The following is a 23,925-nucleotide window of genomic DNA, read 5'->3' on the forward strand; positions in this document are numbered from 1 at the left end:
TCGGGTCTCTTGCATTGCAAGCAGATTCTTTACTATCTAAGCTACCACAGAAAATCTATTATTTCCTTCAGTCAGTTCAGTTCAGTAACTCAGTCATGTCAGACTATTTGCCACCCCATGGACTGCAGGACGCCAGTCTTCCCTGTCCATTACCAACTCCGAGAGCTTGCTCAAACTCTTGTCCATCGAGTCAGTGATGCCATCCAGCCATCTCATCCTCTATCATCCCCTTCTCCTCCTGACTTCAGTCTTTCCCAGCATCAGTGCCTTTTCCAATGAGTCAGTTCTTTGCATCAACTGGCCAAAGTATGGGAGTTTCAGCTTCAACATCAGTCCTTCCAATCAATATTCAGGGCTGATTTTCTTTGGGATTGACTGGTTGGATCTCCTTGTAGTCCAAAGGAGGCTCAAGAGTCTTCTCCAACACCACAGTTCAGAAGCATCAGTTCTTTGATGCTCAGCTTTCTTTGTAGTACAACTCTCAATCCACACATGACTACTGGGAAAACCATAGCCCTGACTAGATGGCCCTTTGTTGGCAGAGTAATGTCTCTGCTTTTTAATATGCTGTCTAGGTTGGTCGTAGCTTTTCTTCCAAGGAACAAGCATCTTTTAATTTTATGGCTGCAGTCACTATCTACAGTGATTTTGGAGCCCCCCCAAAATAAAGTCTGTCACTGTTTCCATTGTTTCCCCATCTATTTGCCATGAAGTGATGGGACTGGGTGCCATGATCTTAGTATTTTGAATGTGGAGTTTTAAGCCAACTTTTTCACTCTACTCTTTCACATTCATCAAGAGGCTCTTTAGTTCCTCTTTTCTTTCTGCCATAAGGGTGATGTCATCTGAGTATCTGGGGTTATTGATATTTCTCCCAGCAGTCTTGATTCCAGCTTGTGCTTCATCCAGCCTGGCATTTTGCATGATGTACTCTACATATAAGTTAAATAAGCAGGGTGACAGCATACAGCCTTGATGTACTCCTTTCCCGATTTTCAACCAGTCTGTTGTTCCCTGTCCAGTTCTAACTGTTGCTTCTTGACCTGCACACAGATTTCTCAGGAGGCAGGTCAGGTGGTCTGGTATGCCCATCTCTTTCAGAATTTTCCACAGTTTGTTGTGATCCAAACAGTCAAAGGTTTTGGCATAATCAATAAAGCAGAAGTAGATGTTTTTTTGGAACTCTCTTGCTTTTTTGATGATCCAGTGGATGTTGGCAATTTGATCTCTGGTTCCTCTGCCTTTTCTAAGTCCAGCTTTAACATCTGGAAGTTCATGGTTCACATACTGTTGAAGCCTGGCTTGGAGAATTTTGAGCATTACTTTGCTAGCATGTGGGATGAGTGCAATTGTGTGGTAGTTTGAACATTCTTTGGCATTGCCTTTCTTTGGAATTGGAATGAAAACTGACCTTTTCCAGTCCTGTGGCCACTGCTGAGTTTCCAAATTTGCTTGCGTATGGAATGCAGCACTTTCACAGCATCATCTTTTAGAATTTGAAATAGCTCAGCTGGAATTCTATCACTTCTACTAGCTTTGTTCATAGTGATGCTTCCTAATGCCCCCTTGACTTCTCATTCCAGGATATCTGGCTCTAGGTAAGTGATCACACCATCTTGATTATCTGGATCATGACGATCTTTTTTCTGTATAGTTCTTCTTTCCTTACGTACTGCTCTAAGGGCATCCAAAAATGTTGATACATTGTAGTTTTATTTCATTCAGTTCAAAATGCATTCTCACTTACTTTTGATTTCTTCTTTGGCCAGTAGGTAATTTAAAAGTGTGTTATTTGCTTGTCAAATATTTTGGGAATTTTCAGAAATTGTGTTGTTGAAATAATTTTACTATGGTAAGAGAATATATTTTTTTTGGCCTGAATTCTTTTAAATTTATTATAATTTGATCTATGGCTCAGAATATGCTCTGTCTTGGTAAATGTTCCATGAGCACTTGTGAAGATTGCTGTTGTAGGGTGGAATGTGTTTTTAAAGTTGCATACTCAGTCACTTCAGTCATGTCTGACTCTTTGCGACCCTATGAACTGTAGCCCTCCAGGCTCCTCTGTCCATAGGACTCTCCAGGTAAGATTACTATAGTGGGTTGCCATGTCCTCCTCCAGGGAATCTTCCTGACCCAGGGATTGAACCCACAGTTTCTGCAGGTGGATTTTTTAACTGCTGAGCCACCGGGGAAGTCCAGGTTTTTTAAAGGTATATTAGCCTAAATTAATGGATGGTTTCATAAAGGTTTTACATATCCTTATAGACAGTAACTGCTTAGTATATTAATTATTCAGAGCAGTATATTGAAAACTTCAATTATAATTATGAATTTGTCTATTTCCACTATTGCTTTGTTTTCTACAGAAAACCATTTCTGTATCCTCAGTTCAGCAAGTTCACTGGGTTCCAACTGGATCCCATTTTTCTGTGATGTGGCCTAGACATTCAAGGTGGTCAATGGGGCAGTCACAGGACTTACCTTGTTTGTTTCCTATCTCCCAGAGTTCACTGATGTTTCTTCTCTGTCCATATTTGACTCATTGTTTCATATATTTTGTTCAGTTTTTTTTTTCAGATAGGAATGTAAATCATTGCTCCATTTCTGTTGTCAAGAAGTTATATTTAAGCCAGGCCCAGCAGAAAGCTTTCAAATACAGACCTGTTTGAGCATGGCAATATGACCAGATAAACAGTACTTTTAACATTCTGAGTCCGTTAGTCTAATTTAGAGGTATTTCAATATTATGGACATATGGCCTAGTGACTGAGGATTTAACAGAAAATAGTAGCCATTACATATCAGGCATTGTGCTCACAAGAAGAAAATATGTATAACATTCTACTCTGTGGGCAGAGGTAAATGCATACTGAGGGGCAGTTGGAAATAAGTAGAGAATTGACATTATATAATATTTATCTTTTTATCTTAGTGCTTACTTAGCACATAGTAGAGCTCAATAAATGTTTGTTAAACTGCGCCAAATTGAATTACCTCAAACATTAGATCAGGTTAAGACTCCTGGTGGACTCCACTTGAATATCGAAGGTAATAGAGTTTAGAACTTACAGAAGTGATTGGGTATGAGTAAAAAACATGATATATGTACTGAATAAACAAAAAAGCAATATGACTGAAATGACTGAGCCCCCTAAACCCTCCAAGTGAAGTGAAGTCTCTCAGTCGTGTCCGAGTCTTTGCGACCCCATGGGACTGTAGCCTACCAGGCTCCTCTGTCCATGGGATTTTCCAGGCAATAGTACTGGAGTGGATTGCCATTTCCTTCTCCAGGGAATCTTCCCAACCCAGGGATTGAACCCAGGTCTCCCGCATTGTAGACAGATGCTTTACCGTCTGAGCCACCAGGGAAGTCCCTAAACCCTCCAAAGTAGATCAATATTCTTATCTTCAAGAGTAAGGAATAAATATATGACATTTACTCTCTCATGAGGTTTAGTTTCACTGAATTCATGCACAATGATGCTCTAAGAATTGGTTAAAGCTAAGATTGATTAGCATTAAGAACAGGAAGCTACTGACATTTTATTCAAGAATAATAATTGTATTCAATAATTGTTACTTGACTCCAATAACAATCATGAAATAGCCAAAGTGTTAGTTGCTCAGTTGTGTCTGACTTTTCGTGACCCCATGTACTATAGCCCACCAGGCTCCTCTGTCCATGGAATTCTCCAGGCAAAAATACTTGAGTGGGTTGCCATGCTCTTCTCCAAGGGATCTTCCTGACTCAGGGATCCAAGTCAGGTCTCTTGCATTGCAAGTGGATTCTTTATCATCTGAGCCTTGGGGTCATGTTTTTTTCTTTTTTTCCCCGAAACAACTAGTAGTGATCTTTCCCGCTCTGACCCTTTATTCTAGCTCTTCTTCTTGAGGAACCTATCTCTGCAAGTCCAAATTATACCCTAACTTCAATCTCTAGCCAAGTGCTAAATCCTCTATGAAGCTGCCCTAATTTTCCCTAATTTTCCTAGTTGATGTAACTTTTCTTTTTCATTATTTTATAAATAGTTTATACCAGCTCTTCTATGACACCTGCCCTTTTTTAACTTGTCTTTTTTGTTATTTGTGCCCATGTATCATCCTTTCAATTAAACTCTAAGCTCCTTAAAAACAAAAATCAACATCTGATATATCCATTTGCCCATAATACAGTGAAAAAATGTAGCTCATGGGAGGTACTTGATATACTTCTTGGATCAATAAGTGAATGAATGCATGATTCCGAGAGGGTTTTTCATGTAGAGTTTCTGCATGCAGACTGTGGATTCTCTGCCTTTTGGCCAAAGAGTAAGGAAAGAAGAATCTTTTAAACGATGCTGCTTAAATGAAAAACACAAGAAGGAATCTGATGAACACTAGGTAGAAGAAGTCCAAGGCAGGACAGAAGACCCAGAGACTGAGGTCTGGAGTAACGATGAATATTTGTTCAAGGTATTCAGAAAGCATATTTTGGAGGGCCACTTAGAAAACAACTTTTAATTTCCTCTTGTTTGATCGGAAATACACATACCTGCTAGTGAAGGAGCACTTTCTGGGAGTTGGGGGCTGGCTGGTCGACAGTGTACGAGGAAGGAGCATGTGGCTGGGGCAGATGGGAGAGTATAGGGCCAGCGGAGGAGGGCCTGTGGGTGTGAGCTGAACAGAAGAACACCATGAATGGGGGAAGAGAAGGTTGCTAGAATTGATACCTAAAAACAAATTGTCTAATGGCAGGAGCCTTCTGGTGTGTACTCATGAAATATTAAGGAAAAGCAGCCTCCTTGCAAATTAGCCCAGGTAGAAATTTTGAAAGATCAGTTCTACCTGCAATTCCTTCAGTTCAGAATTGAAAAATAAATGAGATAAGAGGCAAACTTTGCCTTTGAGACTCGCACACAGCAAGGTCATTAGTATGAACTCACCCACCATCACCAGGGTACCAATGCAGAAAATCTAGGTAACCCAAATCATGCAGCTCTTCTAAAAATAATACAGCCAAAAATCCTTCATTTATGTTCTCACGCTGTTTTCTACAATTTGTACCTTGTTTTACACTCCTTGGATTTTCTAGGTCAATTAAAAGCACAAGTTACTCATCAGGCTACGTATTGCCCTCAGCTTACCCCTTACTCCTAAAAAGACATGAATAGATACCCCATTGTTGGCTGTGTAATTAGTCCTGAGAACATAAATTCCTTTGGAACTTGAAAGTGCTTAGTGCCTTACAAGGTGCATTATCTCTTGCCTCAGTGATCTCACAGTCTAAGGGCTAGTGGAGCCGTACCTTACCTTGTGGGCTCCTGTCTTAAGGGAAGGAACATTCAAAGTATGTTGCTCTATGCTGTTGTTCAGTTTTTACTTAGGTTCAACTTACACCTTTTGTTGGGCTTCCCAGGTGGCTCAGTGGTAAAGAACCTGCCTGCCAATGCAGAAGATGCCGATTCGATCCCTGGGTCAGGAAGATCCCCTGGAGAAAAGAATGGCTACCCACGCCAGTATTCTTGCCTGGAAAATTCCATGGAGGGAGGATCCTGGGGGGCTATAGTCCAGGGAGGAGGGGTGTTGCAAAAAGTTGGACACAACTGAATGATTGAGCCTGCCTACATACCTTTTTGCTAAAGTGTGCAAGCAACTTCTTTTGAATTAACATATTCCAGTGATGTGTAGCCCACTTGCAGGTCCCTGGAATATTTGAAGGTTCGCTTTTCCTGGCATTGTTTATGTAAATTCTACCTAGAAGAAGAACTAAATGTGCCTTTTACCTAACATATGAAACAATAGAAAGGTCTTCTAATTATTCTTGGATTTTAAGATAAATTATTGACTCCTGTTGTACTCAAAGATTTTCTAGCTAGTTTTTAGAAATAACCCTAGAAAAATAACTGCAGTTAATAAAGGCAGTAATAACCTATAGATGAAAAATATATCACATCTAGATCATAGCTAAACTGAGAGAAAAACTGGACATATTAAATGACACTGTGAGAAGGCACGTATTTCACACAGAGCAGACAAGTGTAGACACCTGCCTCTGTGTGTGTGTGTGTGTGTGTGTGTGTGTGTGTGTGTACACACCCCACTCCCTTCAATTTTACTACTTTTCACAAGCTATTCAAATTCTACCTCCGGGGCCTGCCACCCAAATCCTCTGGTGGAAATATTTTTTTTTTTTACATTTCTCTCCCTCCTACTTCTTTCCCCCCACACACTTATGGTATGTGCAGTTTCGCCAGATCCGTGTAAAGACAGGGCAACACTGATGGGATTGCTTTTCACAAGTGTGGGAACGAAAATCCTTCCCAATGAAAACATCTGTCTCTGTTCAAGTCATGCCCAGTTATCCCCCAAAAGAAATGTTCTGATTAACTTTTTTTTGAAAGTCTTAAGATAGCAGTTTGTGTAGCAGATCTAATTAAGAAGTTTATGTAACAGATCTGCAGGGTTTTTTTTTTTTTTTTTTTTTCCCTTCCTTCTTCAACTGGGTTCTTTGAGCTCAGTTTGAGTGTTACTAGCTTTCGCCATGCAGCGGCCAAGTGCTTCTCGGGCTGAAAATTATCAGCTTCTGTGGGATACTATTGCTTCTTTAAAACAATGTGAACAAGCTATGCAGCATGCATTTATTCCGGTAAGGGACATTTCCTTTTATTTTCCTAGAGACTCTCACTTTCCTGCTATTTCTTGCTTTATAGCTATAGGTAAAATGCATATATTCTATGCATTTAAAGATGTGGTATCTTCTTTGTAGTTCTTGTTTGAGAAAAAAATGTCTTTTTTTGCTCTGTATGAAATCTGAATGATTAAAGGGTTAAATATTGATCGGTGAGAAAAATGAACAGTGGTCCAGGGAGACTTACCCTACTGAAGAGAGTTTCTAATAGTAACAAGTAGTAGAAAAAGGGCGCAAGATTGATATTCTTCATATTAACATTTGAAACAGTCTACAGTATGTATTTCCTGGCTGGTTCCCCCAAACGCACTTAGAATGGCTTGAATATCTTTTTGCAGTGGGTTTGATACTTAGATCAGGAAGCCAAAAGTTAGTTTTATATTCTGATTCTTTGCTTAGCCAAGTAAAATCTACCATAAAGCCTCTCCCTGAAAAGTGTGTTTGTTCCTTTAGAAAAGTAGCGATACCCTACTTAGAGATTTGTAAAGATGGTTTAGAAATTTGTATTTTGAAAGTGCATAGACACATAAGGTGCATTAATAAGTGAGTGAGTGTCATTGTGTTTTCCACTGCAGATATAATGTCTGTGCTTATAATGATCAAACCAGAAGAACAGGCTGGCTACATTTGATAGGCTGAGGTGGGCTGAATGGGACCTGCAAGAAGGATGTAGAAATACGTGATTCTTTAAGTAGATCTTTTTTGAAGGATTGAGATAATCTATTAAAAATAAGAGAACACTCTTTAAAATTAAGACCTGCAAAGAGTTATTTGGAATTACTTAAGAAAAACATTATTTATGACCTAGAGTTGGTTTCAGTCTTCTTTGAAATACAAGTTGTTTTCAACTGACTTAAGTTAGATTTCATTATGTTTTCCTCGGTAACTGAGGAAGCACCTGTTTTAAAGATTTAAAGTTCTCCTCATTGAATACTGTTTTCTGGTTGGATCTCTGTAAGTTTATCTTAATTGTCGAGGACATAAAGCATAGTTTTTGCAAGGGTTTAAACCATTCTTGGTGGGAAGCTTTCTAAATCAGATAAAGTTATAATTATTCTACTTTGAGCTGGACTCTGCTGTGTAAAGTTTGGTTCTCCTATCTTTATTAAACTCTTCCTCCTTTGTTTTCTCGTGAAGGTTATGATACCCCTGGTGAAGCTCAGGTGTCTTCTCCTTTGTAGAGCTTTCTCTGGCTAGACAGAGCTATTTTCTCCTATCTCAATTCCTTGAGATCTCAGTCACCTCCAATCTATCACCCAAATTATTTAATTGTATTTTTTTGCAATTGTATTTTCTTTCTTGTATTATATTGCAACTTCTTGGAGCTAAGGAGAAAGGAAAAATACATTCGAAAAAGGAAGCAATATTTGTCGGTTTTTTGTTTTGTTTGCAACTTCTTGGAGTTAAGGAGAAAAAAATACGTTCGAAAAAGGAAGCAATATTTGTCGGTTTTTTGTTTTGTTTTGTTTGCAACTTCTTGGAGTTAAGGAGAAAAGAAAAATACGTTTGAAAAAGGAAGCAGTATTTGTTGGTTTTTTGTTTTCATGTATCAAACTCCTTGAATATAGGTTGTATCTATTCCTAGGGTCTACCATAGTGCTTAGCACAACAGAGTGCTTGGTGAGCATGGGCGGAATGAATGAAATCAACGGAGTGTCTCCAATTCCATCATTTCTAGTTACTACACGGCAGTTTTCATCACCAGCTTTGTCTATACTGACTTCATGAAATTATTTCTATTCAGATCCATCTGGAGATAACAATAAACCTTGACTGAAGCCCTGCAGTGGCTGCGATGGTGGGAGTGGAATGTGTTAGTGCAGAAGACGGACCTTCCTGGGGAAAAACAGACTTGGTTTCAGTTGCTGTAGCCCATGGGCTACTATTCTTCCAGTCTCGTGCCTGGGCCCCCATATTGCAGACATTTACATAGGCATATTCAATTTTATTCATATTTTCTTCATTTTGACTCTTCTACATCTTTTCCTAACAATATTAGGAATTTGCCAATCTCTCAACTCTTCTCAGATTGCTTCCAAGTCTTGCATTAAATGTATCATTATGTCATCATAATTTTATGAGGACTACTTTTAGAAAACATAGCCATTGTTAAAATATTACTACCAGTTGAAAATAATTCTGTTTAAACTGAACCTCAATTTATTTAGTTTTAGAATATATAATTTAGATCTCGGGAAGGAGCTTCATTTATTCCATATTTTATGTACTTTTTAAACCCAGGGATATGTACTTCATACACACACACACATTTACACACATATACATAACTGAGTATGTGACATTCTTGGCTAGTGAGACCCTTCATTTTTTAGGATATCCAGCTATATTCTTAAACTACACATCTTCACAATGATGCATTAAGCATATTAAGGGAATTAAAAACTATATTGACATAATTATCTTCTTTAAAATAGATTTGTTGCCTTTTAAAATGAAACACTAAGAGATGAAAGATATTTAGGAAGTGTAGACATACTTTGATGTAGCTGATCTTAGAAACACTGACCTGAAATCTTCACAAGCTGTCTGTGCATCTCCTGTAAATGTGGATTACTAACACAGCATTAGAATACGGGGCCACCTGGCTCGTCTGGATCATCTCTCACACTCACAATAAGCCATAGATCACAAGCAGTGTTTCAGCCAGTGCAGTTGTGTACTAATAATAAACCTTACATAAAATCTCAAGATATAATCTTCCCAAGAGAACCTCCACGTGCAACCTAAAATACACGTTGGAGAGAGGAAACACAGGATAAAGCCTGAAAGTGCACGCCAACTTGTCTCACCATCGCTTTGGCAGACACTTCCTTACCCCTTGCCCAGCTGGAACTTTACTGTCTTTTGCTGAAATGTACAAAACCTGTTTTCCTTGTGCTGCTAGCCACCGTGTTTGGTTTTGGTCTCATGTGAAGGTCATGCAGCTTGCCAAGCACTGGTTGAAATGCTAAAATGGTTACATCAGCAGAACCCCTGATGATACTTATATGGAATTCTGCCCACCAGGAATTTTCAAATGGACCTTGTTGAGTGCCTTAAGTACCCATGAATTGCTCTAAGAATAAAGGGCTGCCAAGCTTCATGGATCTCCGTTGGGTTATGAAGATCAAACACAATTTGATGATGATGGAAGAGGGCAAGTAAAAAGGAATCGTAAAGATGTTTACAAATTGTGTAAAGATGGTTCATTTTCCATCTGATCTTTCATTCAACCAGTATTTATCAAATATATTTTATGTATCAGAAATTATGTAATGTGCCAGGGCAGATAGCAATAAACAGCAGGAGTTCAAACCCTACTTTGAGGGCATTGAGATTCAAGTGGATGAGACAAACATTAAATGAACAATTACATATATATCTGTACCACACACTTGAATACTATCTTGTGTGAGTTGTTCATAGTATTTGTCACAATTGTAATTAATATTGCACATGTGCATACACAGATATATGTAATATACATCTATTATCAAAACAGTATAGCAATTATACATATTTTGCAAAGCCACTGCAAACTAAGCAAATAAATCATTCTTTGCCAGATATTTAGTCTTGAAATGCGTATTAATTTCTTTACCAAACAATTAGTACATCCTTTCTGACACATCCCAGACTTGATACTTTAGTATAAAAGCAGTAGTAAATGCTGAGCACCTATCATGTGTCACGTACTGTTCTAAGTCCTTCACATATATTTCATCCAATTCTGTCAACAACTCTCTGATGTGGGCACTGTCATTTCCACTTTACAAAATTTACAGAGGTTAAGTAACTTCCTCATGATAACACAGCTAATAAATGGAAAGGCCAGACCTTGAAACTAGTTATCTGGCTCCAGAGCCCATTTTTTTAATGGGTTCACTCGAATAAGGGGAAAATCACTGAAACCAAAACAACTGCTGCATAGCATGCTGAAAGCATCAATCGAGGGATATACAAACCACAGTAAATGCAGCAAGGTGGACATGACCCATCTGCTTGAATGGAGAGGAAAGATGACCGAGGAATAATAAAAAGAGGAGAGAGGGCTTGAGATGGTTTTTAAAATAGTGGTTTGTCAGGTGAAGAAATGAGTGAGGCTGCCACAGTAGGTGCGAAGGCCCTGCGACATGAAAGAATAGTATGGAGTGAGGCATATTCATCAGTTTTCCTCGAGTCCTCATCTTCCTCTTTGAGCATTCAGAAGGAATATCAGTAACAACAAAGATGAGAGATGGATCATTTATTTAAGGTAAGAATCCCATAGGTCAATCAGAAACAGAACAGAACAGTTTTAGAGCCACAAAGTGAAGTTCCATCTTTTAAGACAACTCACATTTCCTTCCATGGGACTTGCCTCACACAGTGTAACCAGGTGATATACCTTCTGCCTCATTATTGCAACCCTGATTAGCACTCCTTGAAGAAAAATAAGAGTAGGAAACCTACATCCATACTGCTTTAATCTACACTTTCTTGTTTTATCATCATAATACCAACATCAAGTGGCCCTAATATTAATATCTCCATTTTAGAGGATCAGTACCTTGGTTAAAAATCATATAGATGCTATGACCATGAAAAAAACCAGGCCTTCAAAGCCTAATTCCATCTGCCTTTCCCCTTCACCCCCATTGCGGTTCTTTGCCTGTATCTCTTGTGCTGTGTCTCTGTTTTGTATTATAAGCATTCAAAGGATTTCTCTTGTTTTCATATGATACAGTAAACTTTTTGCAGAGCAAAACCATGTGTTTCCTTGGGAGGTGAATCTGAAAGGGAGGCAGTATACGTGTACCCACACAGAGGGCTTCCCTGGTGGCTCAGTTGGTAAAGAATCCACCTTAAGTGCAGGAGACTGAGTTCAATTCCTGGGCCTAGAAGATACAGGAAGATCCCCTGAAGAAGGAAATGGCAATCCACTCTCGTATTCTTACCTGGGAAATCCCATGGACGGAGGAGCCTGGTGGGCTACAGGTCACAAGAGTCAAACATGACTTAGCGACTAAACCACTACCAGGGCTGATTCATTTTGTTGTCCAGTAGAAGCTAATATGACCTTGTAAAGCAACTATACACCAATAAAAGTTTTGTTGTTTTTTTTTAAGAAAATGAACAAAAAACCACATGTGTTTCCTCTGCCTACATACTACAGTCCTAAGTACACTGACTTAAATATGAGGTTTGCTAAACAATTCTGTATGTACTGATTAATACTTAAAATGTAAGAACTTAGGCAGCAGTGAGATGATAATGAGGAAATAATCCTTCTTGTCTCAAACATCCTTGAAACCTGTCTGTTCTGCTCCACCATCGCTTTCACAGACCCTGCCTCCAGCCCCTGGATGTTGAATTTAAACCATCGTAAGCTTAGGTCAGCTCTAAATAGGGTTTGTTCAGTGATGAGTTTCAGTCCTAGTTCACGGTGTTCCAAGTGTGTTTTGTCCTTTCCAGATTCTAAATATTACTTGACTCATCATTCTCAATCATGTCAGATTTCTTTTTCTATTTTATTGCTCTTAGCCTCGCTTTGCACTTGTGTCTAGTAACACCCCAGTTTTTAGTTTATTTCCTTCCGAAGACTATGAACAAGGCTATTAATGGAATTTCTATTAGTAAAGGAATAAAGATGGCACTTAATCTATAGAGATGTTCAACCTAAAGAGGACGGAAAAGAAAAAAAAAACTATATCTGAAGCAACCTGGATAATTGCAACAGCCTGGATCTGAATGAATGTTTGCAGATTCCTGGTAAAATAGAATGGAATTGTCACTTTTGTTTTTGAACAAAAGGCAAAATCTTGCTATCTTGTTATCTTGCTCTTGGGTGCAGTTTGCATTTCTTTGACTGCTGGTCTTGTGATTTCTGTGCATAGGCATCTGGAGTCTATAAAAAATTAGCGCCAGGTGCAGGATGCCTGGTCTTTGTTTCAATATTGCTCATTGTAAAATGTTTGTGTTGACTCATCAGAATGGGGTATTAGCACAGATATATGTTATGATACAATGGAGTAAACCCCATCCTCTGCCACGCCCACTTTGCTCACCTATTCTGTAAACTGCAAAAATAGGGCCCCAATAGCTTTTTGTTACAGAACACAAAAGCAGACTGTTGTTCAGGGTTGCACTCTTCCTCCAAGTAACAACAACAAAAAATCACACACATCAAGCACAGAAAATCTTTAATGAACTAATAGTAGAAAAGACTGTACTGTACTCTTTTTTTCTTTTTCTTTTTTTTATTAAAGGATAATTGCTTTACAGAATTTATTGTTTTTTTTGTCAAACTGTATCATGAATCAGCCATAGGTATACATATATCCCCTCCCTTTTGAACCTCCCTCCCATCTCCCTCCCCATCCCACCCCTGTAGGTTGATACAGAGCTCCTGTTTGAGTTTCCTGAAACACACAGCAAATTCCCACTGGCTATCTATTTTACATATGGTAATGTAAGTTTCCATGTTACTCTTTCCATACATCTCACCCTCTCCTCCACTCTCCCCAAGTCCATAAGTCTATTCTCTATGTCTGTTCCTCCATTGCTCCCCTGTAAATAAATTCTTCAGTAGCATTTTTCTAGATTCTGTATATGTGCATTAGAACACAGTATTTATCTTTCTCTTTCTGACTCTCTTCACTCTGTATAATAGGCTCTAGGTTCATCTACCTCACTAGAACTGACTCAAACACGTTCCTTTTTATGGCTGAGTAATATTCCATTGTGTATATGTACCATATCTTTATCCATTCATCTATTGATGGACATCCAGGTTGCTTGCATGTTCTAGATATTGTAAATAATGCTGCAGTGAACAATGGGACACGTGTTTCTTTTTCAATTTTGGTTTCCTCAGGGTATATGCCTAGCAGTGGGATTGCTGGGTAATGTGGTTTTATTCCTGGTGTTTTTGAGGAATCTCCATACCATCTTCCAGAGTGGCTGTATCAATTTACATTCCCACCAACAGTGCAAGAACATTCCCTTTTCTCTACTCCCTCTCCAGCACTTATTGTTTGTAGACTTTTTGATGAGGGCCATTCTGACCCATGTGTGGTGATATCTCATTGTGTTTTGATTTGCATATGTTGAGCATCTTTTCATGTGTTTGTGAGCCGCCTGTATGTCTTTGAAGAAATGCCTTTCAGGTCTTTTTCCAACTTTTTGATTGGGTTGTTTATTTTGGGGGCATTGAGTTGTATGAGCTGCTTGTGTATTTTGGAAATTAATCCTTTGCCAGTTGTTTCATTTGCTATTATTTTCCTCCATTCTAAGAGTCGTCTCTTTACCTTGCTTATAGTTTCTTTTGCTGTGCAAAAGGTGTAAGTTTAATCAGGTCCTACTTGTGTACTTTTGTTATTATTCCCATTGCTCTAGGAGGTTGGTCATAGAGGATCTTGCTTTGATTTATGTCATCAAGTGTTCTGCCTATGTTTTCCTCTAAGAGTTGTCTTAAATGTAGGCCTTTAATCCATTTTGAGTTTATCTTTGTGTATGGTGTTAGAAAGTGTTCTAATTTCGTTCTTTTACATGTAGCTGTCCAGTTTTCCCAGCACCATTTATTGAAGAGGCTGTCTTTGCCCCCATTGTATATTCTTGCTTCCTTTGTGAAAAATAAGGTACCCATAGGTGCATGGGTTTATTTCTGGGCTTTCTATCTCGTTCCATTGGTCTATATTTCTGTTTTTGTGCCAGTACCATGCTGTCTTGATGACTGTAGCTTTGTAGTATAATATGAAGTTAGGAATGTTGATTCCTCCAGCTCCATCCTTCTTTCTCAAGACTGCTTTGGCTATTCAGGGTCTTTTATGTTTCCATATGAATTGTGACATTTTTTGTTCTAATTCTGTGAAAAATGCCTTTGGTAATTTCATAGGGATCACATTGAATCTGTAGGTTGCATTTGGCAGTATAGTCATCTTCACAATATTGATTCTTCCTATCCAGGAACATGGAATATCTCTCCATCTGTTTATGTCATCTTTTATTTCTTTCTTCAATGTCTTATAATTTTCCGTGTACATTTCTTATGTCTCCTGGGTAAGTTTTTTCCTAGATATTTAATTCTTTTTGTTGCAGTGATGAATGGGATTGATTCCTTAATTACTCTTTCTGATTTTTCATTGTTAGTATATAGAAATGCAAGTGATTTTTGTGTATTGATTTTGTATCCTGCAACTTTGCTAAATTCACTGATTAGCTCTAGTAACTTTCTGATACTATCTTTAGGGTTTTCTATGTACAGTATCATGTCATCTGCAAACAGGGAGAGCTTTACTTCTTTTCTGATCTGGATTCCTTTTATTTCTTTTTCTTCTATGATTGCTGAAGCTAGGACTTCCAGAACTATGATGAATTATAGTGGTGAAAGTGGACACCCTTGCCTTATTCCTGATCTTGGGGGGAATGCTTTCAGTTTTTCAACATTGAGAATAATGTTTGCTGTGGGCTTATCATATATGACCTTTACTCTGTTGAGGTAGGTTCCTTCTATGCCCACTTTTTGAAGAGTTTTAATCATAAATGGGTGCTGGATTTTGTCAAAGGCTTTTTCTGCATCTATTGAGATTATCATATGGTTTTTATTTTTCAATTTGTTAATATGGTATATTACAGTGATTGATTTGCATATATTGAAAAATCCTTACATTCCTGGAATAAACCCAACTTGATGATGGTGTATGAGCTTTTTGATGTGTTGCTGAATTCTGTTTGCTAAAATTTTGTTGAGGATTTTTGCATCTATGTTCATCAGTGATATTGTCCTGTAGTTTTCTTTTTTGTGTTGTCTTTATAAGGTTTTGGTATCAGGGTGAGGGTGGCCTTGTAGAATGAGTTTGGAAGTGTTGCTTCCTCTGCAATTTTTTGAAAGAGTTTTAGGAGGATAGGCATTAGCTCTTCTCTAAATGTTTGATAGAATTCTCCTGTGAAGCCGTCTGGTCCTGGGCTTTTGTTTTTGGGGAGATTTTGATCACAGCTTCAATTTCAGTGCTTGCAATTGGGTCGTTCATAATTTCTATTTGTTGATAATTTCTGTTTCTATTTCTTCCTGGTTCAGATTGAACTTTTCTAAGAATCTGTCCATTTCTTCAAGGTTATCCATTTTATTGCCATATAGTTGTTCATAATAGTCTCTTATAATCCTTTGTATTTCTGCATTATAGAAAAGACTGTACTCTTTAAAGCTTCATTTAGATATTTTTATTTAGCAGGAACATGCTTAAAAACAGTAGAGACTGTAGTTTTTATTATGTATAGAAACCAGAAAATATACTGTACTAATGTTTTTACTATTGCTACCGCTGAAATGACCATTACACTCTTATTTCTGCCTTATATTTTCCTTATCTTTGTCTATCTTATTTCAGTTCTCAAAGCAGTGTAAACCAGATTTTTTTCTCATTACTACTTTGTAAGGTAAGGAAGGCAGATTTTAACACCCCATGTTATTTATAAGGGGCTCCCAGGTGGTGCTAGTGGTAAAGAACCCACCTACCAGTGCAAGAGATATAAAATACATGGGTTCAATTCCTGGGTCAGGAAGATCTCCTGGAGGAGGGCATGGCAAACTACACCAGTATTCTTACCTAGAGAATCCCATGGACAGAGGGGCCTGTCAGGCTGTAGTCCATCGAGTCGCACAGAGTTGGATGCCACTGAGTGATTTCACATGCACATCATTTATAAGAAAACTGAAGTGGCCAGGATCAGAAGTGGTTAAGTAGTAAAACATAACCTAGTAGGGCCAGACTCTCATTCTAGTGCACTTTGGCTCAGATTCAGAGTTTTAGCTACTTAAAAAAATCTATGTCTGTATCCTGGCTCTAACACTTGCTGTCTTGGGAAGATGCTTAACTTCTCTGTACCTCAGTTTCATCCTCTCTAAAATTAGATATTATACAGATCTTTTTTAAGTTTGTGATTTAAATGAAATAATGTGAATTAAACCCTTTGTACAATGGCTAAGCAAAGAAAGTGCCCAGTAAGGGTTGCCATTATTAATATTGCAAATTTTTAACATTAGCCTAACTGTATCCTTTTACAGTTTGCAGAGAGTGTTTTTGTTTGTTTGTTTTTCATAGTTTTTAATCTTTGATCCCATTTGCTTCTTGAAGAAGCACATGAGGTTGACCAAATAATTTTCAATTTCCATTTGTACTTAAACAAAAAGTTTCAGAGAGGTTATTGACTAAGACCATTGTATGAGTGAGAAGAGATGTCTTATTTGTTAGATGACCCAAATCCTAAACCTTTTTTGTTACTATTTCACTAATGAAAATGAGGCTAGTATTAAAGTCAGGAATCATCCAATTCTTATTTATAGTTGGGCGTAGCCTAAGGAATAGTTTAGGGAGTTAGGTGACCTGATGGAGTTCTGCAGTGGTGCAGCAGTCCCCGCTAGGCCTCATCTGCTGACACCAAGGGCAGGGCTGGGGGCTGTTCTTCCCATAACGTACAAGCATTACGTGCAAACGATTTTTGTCAAGTTAGAATAGGCAAAGAGGGCTCATGAGATGTCAGGCTGCAAACATTATATTCGTAAGGAAGTCATCATCTCCTTTCCAGTCGGTTGGGGAAATCCTTTACAGAACGAACGAAGGCTCCAATGTGTCTGAGTTCACAATTCCAGGAGACAAAGTGGTCTGAAAGAACAGAGGAGAGTCAGCCTTCAAAGCATCATTTCACTCTCCACCTTGTGACAGAGTCCCCATGTGCCAGAGAATAGCTTCCCCTCTGCCTTCTTTCCCTTCATTCCATTTTTCTCTCTTATGCCTACCTTCTTTCCTCTAGCCCACAGCAACAGGTAATATTCCTTCATCTTCCCTCTGATGCACAGAACGGTGGCATTATCCTAGGCCCAGGAGGAAGTAAGTTGGCAAAGAGAACCCTTGCTTTGCAGAATATTCAACTGAGGGTAAGAAAGCCATTTGGAAACTGTGAAACCCAAATAACATTGGCCGTGCCACTCTAGGAAGCTGAGACAGCTGTGGGGCTAGGAACTGGGTGGCATTTTGGACCTAGAGATCTGTAGGCTCTTGGCTGTGGGACAAAGAGTTCATTGCCTAGTCAATGACAATATACAAACACATCTGCAGAATATATTCTTTGGCACCAGCAAATGTTGGCAATATTTAGCCAAACTCTATTTTTCTACTCCCCATTTACTTCTCCTTTTAATCTGTTCTTTCCCCTTGTTTTTCCTCACTGAAAATGATTTCAAATAAGACATTAATTTTGAAGAAAAATGGGTAGAAGTGAGGTTAATAGAGGTACAGATGTTTTCAGAATTTAAAATAAGGGAAATTGATCTAAAATGTCTACTCTGTTGCTGTCACAACCCAGCCCAAGTGCCATCATTTAAAAGCAGGTATAGAAACATTTTCCAGACCCAACAGGAACATAAGCACCTTACTTCTTACTAATAGTGAAACAGTAAACCAGACTCACACCTCTTCTTCATCTTTCTGCCTCACATTTTACCCCTTCTCTCAGACACACACATACACAAATATTCTAGGTACGAAATATTTTAAGACTTTCTCCATGGCCATTACCTTTTAAACTTTGAGCATAAGATCTACTGTCAAATTATGGTTGGTAGGGGGTAAAAATGAAAACAGACCTTAGATGTTAGGAAACCTTAGCGTTAAGGCTTATAGCACATGGAGAAAGGCAAAAATGGAATAAAGAGCTTGGTGATAATTTTCTGTTTCACTTCAAATCTTTTTGACTCTTTAATATGGCAGAAAATTCTTTGCCACTAATTGCATGGTCTTGAGGCCAGAAAATTAACTGGTTCATTAAAAAAAAATTCAGGCTCTAAACATGATCATACAAAATACAGATTATGAAAATAATCATAAATAGCTTTTTGAGGTACCTCATTTAAGACATACAAAACTTCATCCTTTATCCAGCTAATTAGAAGCTACTTATATTATTGATCTTTTCCCGATTCGACTTTTGTCTTATTTTTCATGCCTTTCTTAATGCCATGTCTTCTGACTTTCTGTATCTGAATGATAAAAGCAGAGGTCATCGTTATCCAGAAGGGTGACTTGTGTAGCATCCTGCCTTCTTTCCAGTATTTCCCATCAGGTCAAAATTTATGATGAGTGAAATCAGATCCTTGATGAGACAGACCCTTAGAGGTTATCCATTTCACTCTTTACTCCTCAAATATAAAAATTAATTGGGAGGCTCACTGTATTGCCTTTCCATCCTGAGTTACAGAATTTGCTGTGTCTAAAACTTTGATCTCCTAATTCCCCATCATTCATCTTTATGCCAGTGACATAATCCCTTGGCTGGATTGTGGTTATTTCCAGGGAGATAGAGTACCTGATTTTTTTTTTTCACTTTTTATTTTGTACTGGGGTATAGCCCATTAACAATGTTATGATGGTTTCAAGTGGACAGGGAAGGGACTCAGCCATACGTATACATGTATCCACTCTCCCTCCAAACCCCCTCCTATCCAGGCTGCTACATAACATTGAACAGAGTTCCATGTGTAATATAATAGGTCTTTGTTGTTTATCCATTTTAAATATAGCAGTGTGTAGATATCTATGACTTTTGAGAGCCATGCAAGACCTACCTAAGATGTCAGGTTGACACCATTATAAATAACTAAAAACATTTTAATATTAAAAAATAGATGAATATGCAGTAAAATATATTTAAAACTACATTAATTTTTAAAAAGATAAAACATGAGACTGCAAATAAATGCCCAGTTTGAGATGGATTTTTGGGGATATATCTTCACACTTTTCTGAAAAATTCAAGAAATTCTTAGGATGCCATTTTACTTTTTTCACAGTGTTTTGAATCCTTAGCTTTTTCACTAGATTCCATGCTTCCTCCCACCTCTCCAACTTCTGGAATCCACAGTGAGGTAGTAAATTAGAGCAGGGAACATTCCCTTGCTCCAACGGACTCGCAGTCAAAAAGAGTGAGTCTTGGCTTCACTAATTTTTAAGTCTTGTGACCTTGGGCCATTTGTTACCGGTTCATGCCTCACTTCCCCTATCTGCCTAATGAGCATAATTATAGCGTGCAACTCAGAGGCTTGTAGTGAGAAGTAGCAACGAATGAGTGTAAAGGACCAGCATATGGTAGGCAGGGAAGGATCTTTCCATTTATAACTTTCCTTAATTTACATGCCGTGGTTCAGAATAGGATGGTCTGCGGTGCATGGCAGCTCTGGACGCTTCCATCAGCAGCCCCGGCGGTGTGGCAGAGCAGCTTGCCGCCAGAGGACAGCGCTCGGTTACCCCTTTCTATCCGTTGCACTTTCGTCTCACAGGTTTCTCATGAATGTTTTTTTATTTTTTTCTTTTAATTGGGTTATGGTTGGTTTACAATGTTGTATTGGTTTCCACCGCACAACAAAGTGAATCGGCTCGGTGTATACATACTCCCTGTTCCTCTTAAACCCTGCTCCTCTCCACCCCAGCCCTCCAGGGCACCACGGAGCACCGGGCTGAGCTTCCTGTGCTGACCTGCAGGCTCCCGCTAGCCATCTGTTTTATACAAGGTAGTGTGTGTGTGTCCCTCTCCTCCCCCGCAACCCACTCCCCATGTTCACACATCTGTTCTCGACATCTGAGTGTCTGTTCCTGTCCTGCAGATAGTTTCATCTATACCATTTTTCTAGATTCCACATATATGCATAAATATATGATGTTTGTTTTTCTCTGACTTACTTCAGTCTGTATGACAGACTCTAGGTCCATCCACATCTTCACAAATGACCCAGTTTTGTTCCTGTTTTATGGTTGAGTAATATTTCATTGTGTATATGCACCAAATCTTCTTTATCCCTCCATCTGTTGATGGACATTTAGGTTGCTTATCTCTCGTTGCTGTGGTTCTAGCTCCAACTGTCTTCTTGCCTGGAAGGTTCCATAGACAGAGGAATCTGGTGGGCTGTAGTCCATGGGATCATGAAGAGTTGGACACGACTGAGCACATGTGCCACAAACCCATTAATGAACATCTTTTGAGTTCATTGTATGCTAAGCACTGTTAGGAGTGTTGGTGGAAGTGAAGAAACGAAGCAATGAAGTAGGTGAAGAAATGAAGCTGGTGAAGAAATGAAGTAGGATTGGAGAAGACTCTTGAGAGTCCCTTGGACTGCAAGGAGATCCAACCAGTCCATTCTGAAGGAGATCAGCCCTGGGATTTCTTTGGAAGGAATGATGCTAAAGCTGAAGCTCCAGTACTTTGGCCACCTCATGTGAAGAGTTGACTCATTGGAAAAGACTCTGATGCTGGGAGGGATTGGGGGCAGGAGGAGAAGGGCATGACCGAGGATGAGATGGCTGGATGGCATCACTGACTCAATGTACATGAGTCTGAGTGAACTCCAGGAGATGGTGATGAACAGGGAGGCCTGGCGTGCTGCGATTCATGGGGTCGCAAAGAGTCAGACACGACTGAGCAACTGAACTGTGAGGGCCCTGCCATCACAGTGGTTATAGTTTCATCAAGGAGATTAAAAATATCACACGTGAGCCACTGAACCATCAACATGTGTAAGAACAGAAAGAAGCGTTCGTTAAGAATGGCAGAACTTGGTGCTTTCACGTAACTTCTATTATGTTTATAGTTTAATATGAACTGTAGTACAGACGATGAATGTTTTAAAATTTTGGAAGAGCAGGAATGGATAGATTGATACCTGCAGTGGATTGAGGAAACTCTCACAGAGAGTCTGGGGCTTTAGATTGTCCTTGCAGGGTGGATGGAGTTTGGTTAGGAAAATAAGAAAGGGGATGGTGGTTGCTTCTGGATGTGGTGGGGAAGAAAGAAATGTCAACAGTGACCTTATGGTAGGCATCAACAAGGTGTATGCTTGGAGTAGTTAGAGTTCTGTCCCAATGGAAGAAAGGAGACAACAGAAGGGAAATAAACAGAAATCAGATAGGTCACCTACTGTGGGCAAGGCCCTGATCCAGATACTACAGAAGAAGTGGTGAGGGACCAGGTATTTGACAGCTTGCTCAGGATTCTGATACCTGAAACTGGAAAAATACAACTGCACTGGGAAGATTATAGCTCTCTGATGGCTTCACAAAATGGAGCAGATGGTATCCACATAGCTCTTTTCAGGAGTAAACCTGTGCGAGTGAAACAGTGAAATAAGCAGGTGTTGTGATTGTGGCATGGGGCATATCAACCAACCCACATCTGAGATTTGAGCTAAGGACTCCATTTTTTTTGTGCACTCTTCAGAGGGCATTTGCACACACAAATAAAGCAGTTAGATTTGTAAATGCTCACGAGTGCCTCAGTGGGATTTATGGCACCATGAAGGAATAATGGGGTACAGTTTAGAGTCAGAGGACCTAGGTTTGAATGTCAGCTTTTCTCTAGATGTCTGACTTTGGGAAATTCACTCAAGCACTCTGAGGTTCAGTTTACTTATCTGTAGAATTCTACCAGTCCCTCTGGGGCTCTGTGAAGAGTAGATAAAAAGCACAGATAGAAATCTTACCATATTTCCTGGCATACAGTGGGCATTTGTCAATGAATGGTAGTTCCCTTTCCTCTGCCTGTGGGAATGAAATGATCTAATATGCGTGGATACACTTGTTAAATTATGAAACACGATATAGGTAGCCAATCTAATATAATATCTAGTTCAGTTTGAGTGATGGTCCACAGACCTAATTTTAGTGAGTCATTTATTTTAGCCTTTTATGCTAAGTTCAAAGAGGTATGTGGACAGAGTGTAGGATGGAGGTTTGAAGAGTCTTCCAAACTAACAGTACAAACAATTTTTATCTGTTGCATCAAGTTAAATTGATTCTAGAAAAAAATTATAAAGGAAGGAAAACTCTTGAGTTCTGGGTCTTTACTTTCTGTGCCTCATTCTCCAGGCTGGCCCATCTTTTCTGTACTTGGGTTAAAGAGGTGCCCCATGCAGCCTAAGACCCTTAGGATATCATTTATTTTTTGCAAAAGATTATACTACCTTGCATTTTTAAGGAGGATCAAGCAGACATGTTATCACTTTAATCCAAAGGGAAGAAATATTTACAGTGTATTTTTCAAAGATCAGTGAAAGAATTCACGTTGACTAAAACAGACTTCTGGACACTTACCAGTTTTTAATAGGAAACAGAAGCAAATGTTTGGTAGTGAAGTGTTACCCACTTTGGAACCAGACTGATAGGTTTGACTTTTGACCCTGCTGTTACTGTCCTGATGACCTTGGACAAATTACTTAACATCTATGTGCCTCAGTTTTCTGTAAAATGAGGATATTATTATTTTTATTATTTAAGAGAGTTTAGGCAAGCAGAGTTGAATCAAGTTCAAGTCAAACATCTATCTGACACTTTATTCTTATTTTCTGAGCCCGTCTGGTGATAAGCTAGGTGGATAACCATCCCTGCGTTTTATTAAGTGCTGGGGAGAGAGCCAGGGTCTTAGCTTCCTCCGAAGTTGTTCTCTTGAGACATCCTGCCATGAACGTTAACCTGCAGTTATGCCCTGGCTAGCTGAGCCCTGGGCCCTTACATTGCTCACTCACCCACTCACCTGTTACTGCCTCAGTGTTCTTACCTTTGAGGGGAGTTGTCCTATGTCACTGCAGGGTAAGGACAAATGAGGTGACAGGCCAGAGCCTCTTGGTGTTACTGTTGGTAATGACTCTTCCAGAGAGGCGATGTGAAAAGGAGAAGAAAATCCAGAAAAGCTAAAAACAACCACAGTAATAAATAACATAACCTTACAGCTATGGAGCACATCTCTTTCACTTCATGTGCGTTATTCCCCTAGCTAACTCCTTAGGAAATAGGTTAACTGGAAAATAGCATTGTCCCATTTTTAAGTGGGGTTTTGAAAGTGATATAGGGACCTAGAAACCCTCAGAGAACTGGGGAATTGAATCTGAGTCAGTATGGGGAGAAGTTTCTCTTCAGACTGGGAAAGAGAAACTAGCCATTTTCAGGGCAGAAAATAACTGCATTTTTTTTTTTTTTTTAAAGTCTTACCTGGAAAATCTCAGGAGAAGGAATCAGGAGCCAGCTTGTGTTTCGGGGTTGGAAAGGCCTGGATTGGACACCCAGATATGGGGCTTCCCTGGTAGTTTAGCTGGTAAAGAATCCACCTGCAATGCAGGAGACCCCGGTTCATTTCCTGGGTCAGGAAGATTTGCTGGAGAAGGGATAGGCTACCCACTGCAGTATTCTTGGGCTTCCCTGGTGGCTCAGCTGGTAAGGAATCCTCCTGCAATGTGG

The 23,925-nt window shown here is 39.1% G+C and overlaps 1 protein-coding gene across 20 annotated transcripts in view; it reads left to right on the top strand.

Moving 5' to 3' along the window:
• The window catches only part of DLG2 (discs large MAGUK scaffold protein 2), a 2,364,981-nt gene that overhangs the window by 1,447,880 nt on the left and 893,176 nt on the right, over nucleotides 1-23,925 (top strand). For 3 of the 20 annotated variants that reach the window (XM_018042829.1, XM_018042832.1, XM_018042838.1), the window contains exon 1: nucleotides 6,518-6,628. The exons of the other annotated variants lie outside the window; for them this stretch is intronic. In XM_018042829.1, coding sequence (XP_017898318.1) covers nucleotides 6,524-6,628 — 105 coding nt within the window. In that variant the 5' untranslated portion in view covers nucleotides 6,518-6,523. Of the gene's footprint in view, nucleotides 1-6,517; nucleotides 6,629-23,925 lie in introns of those variants that run through there. 20 annotated transcript variants of the gene reach the window in all.

The sequence above is a fragment of the Capra hircus genome, chromosome 29, assembly GCF_001704415.2.
Source record: "Capra hircus breed San Clemente chromosome 29, ASM170441v1, whole genome shotgun sequence".
In the NCBI taxonomy this organism is placed as follows: Eukaryota; Metazoa; Chordata; class Mammalia; order Artiodactyla; family Bovidae; genus Capra; species Capra hircus.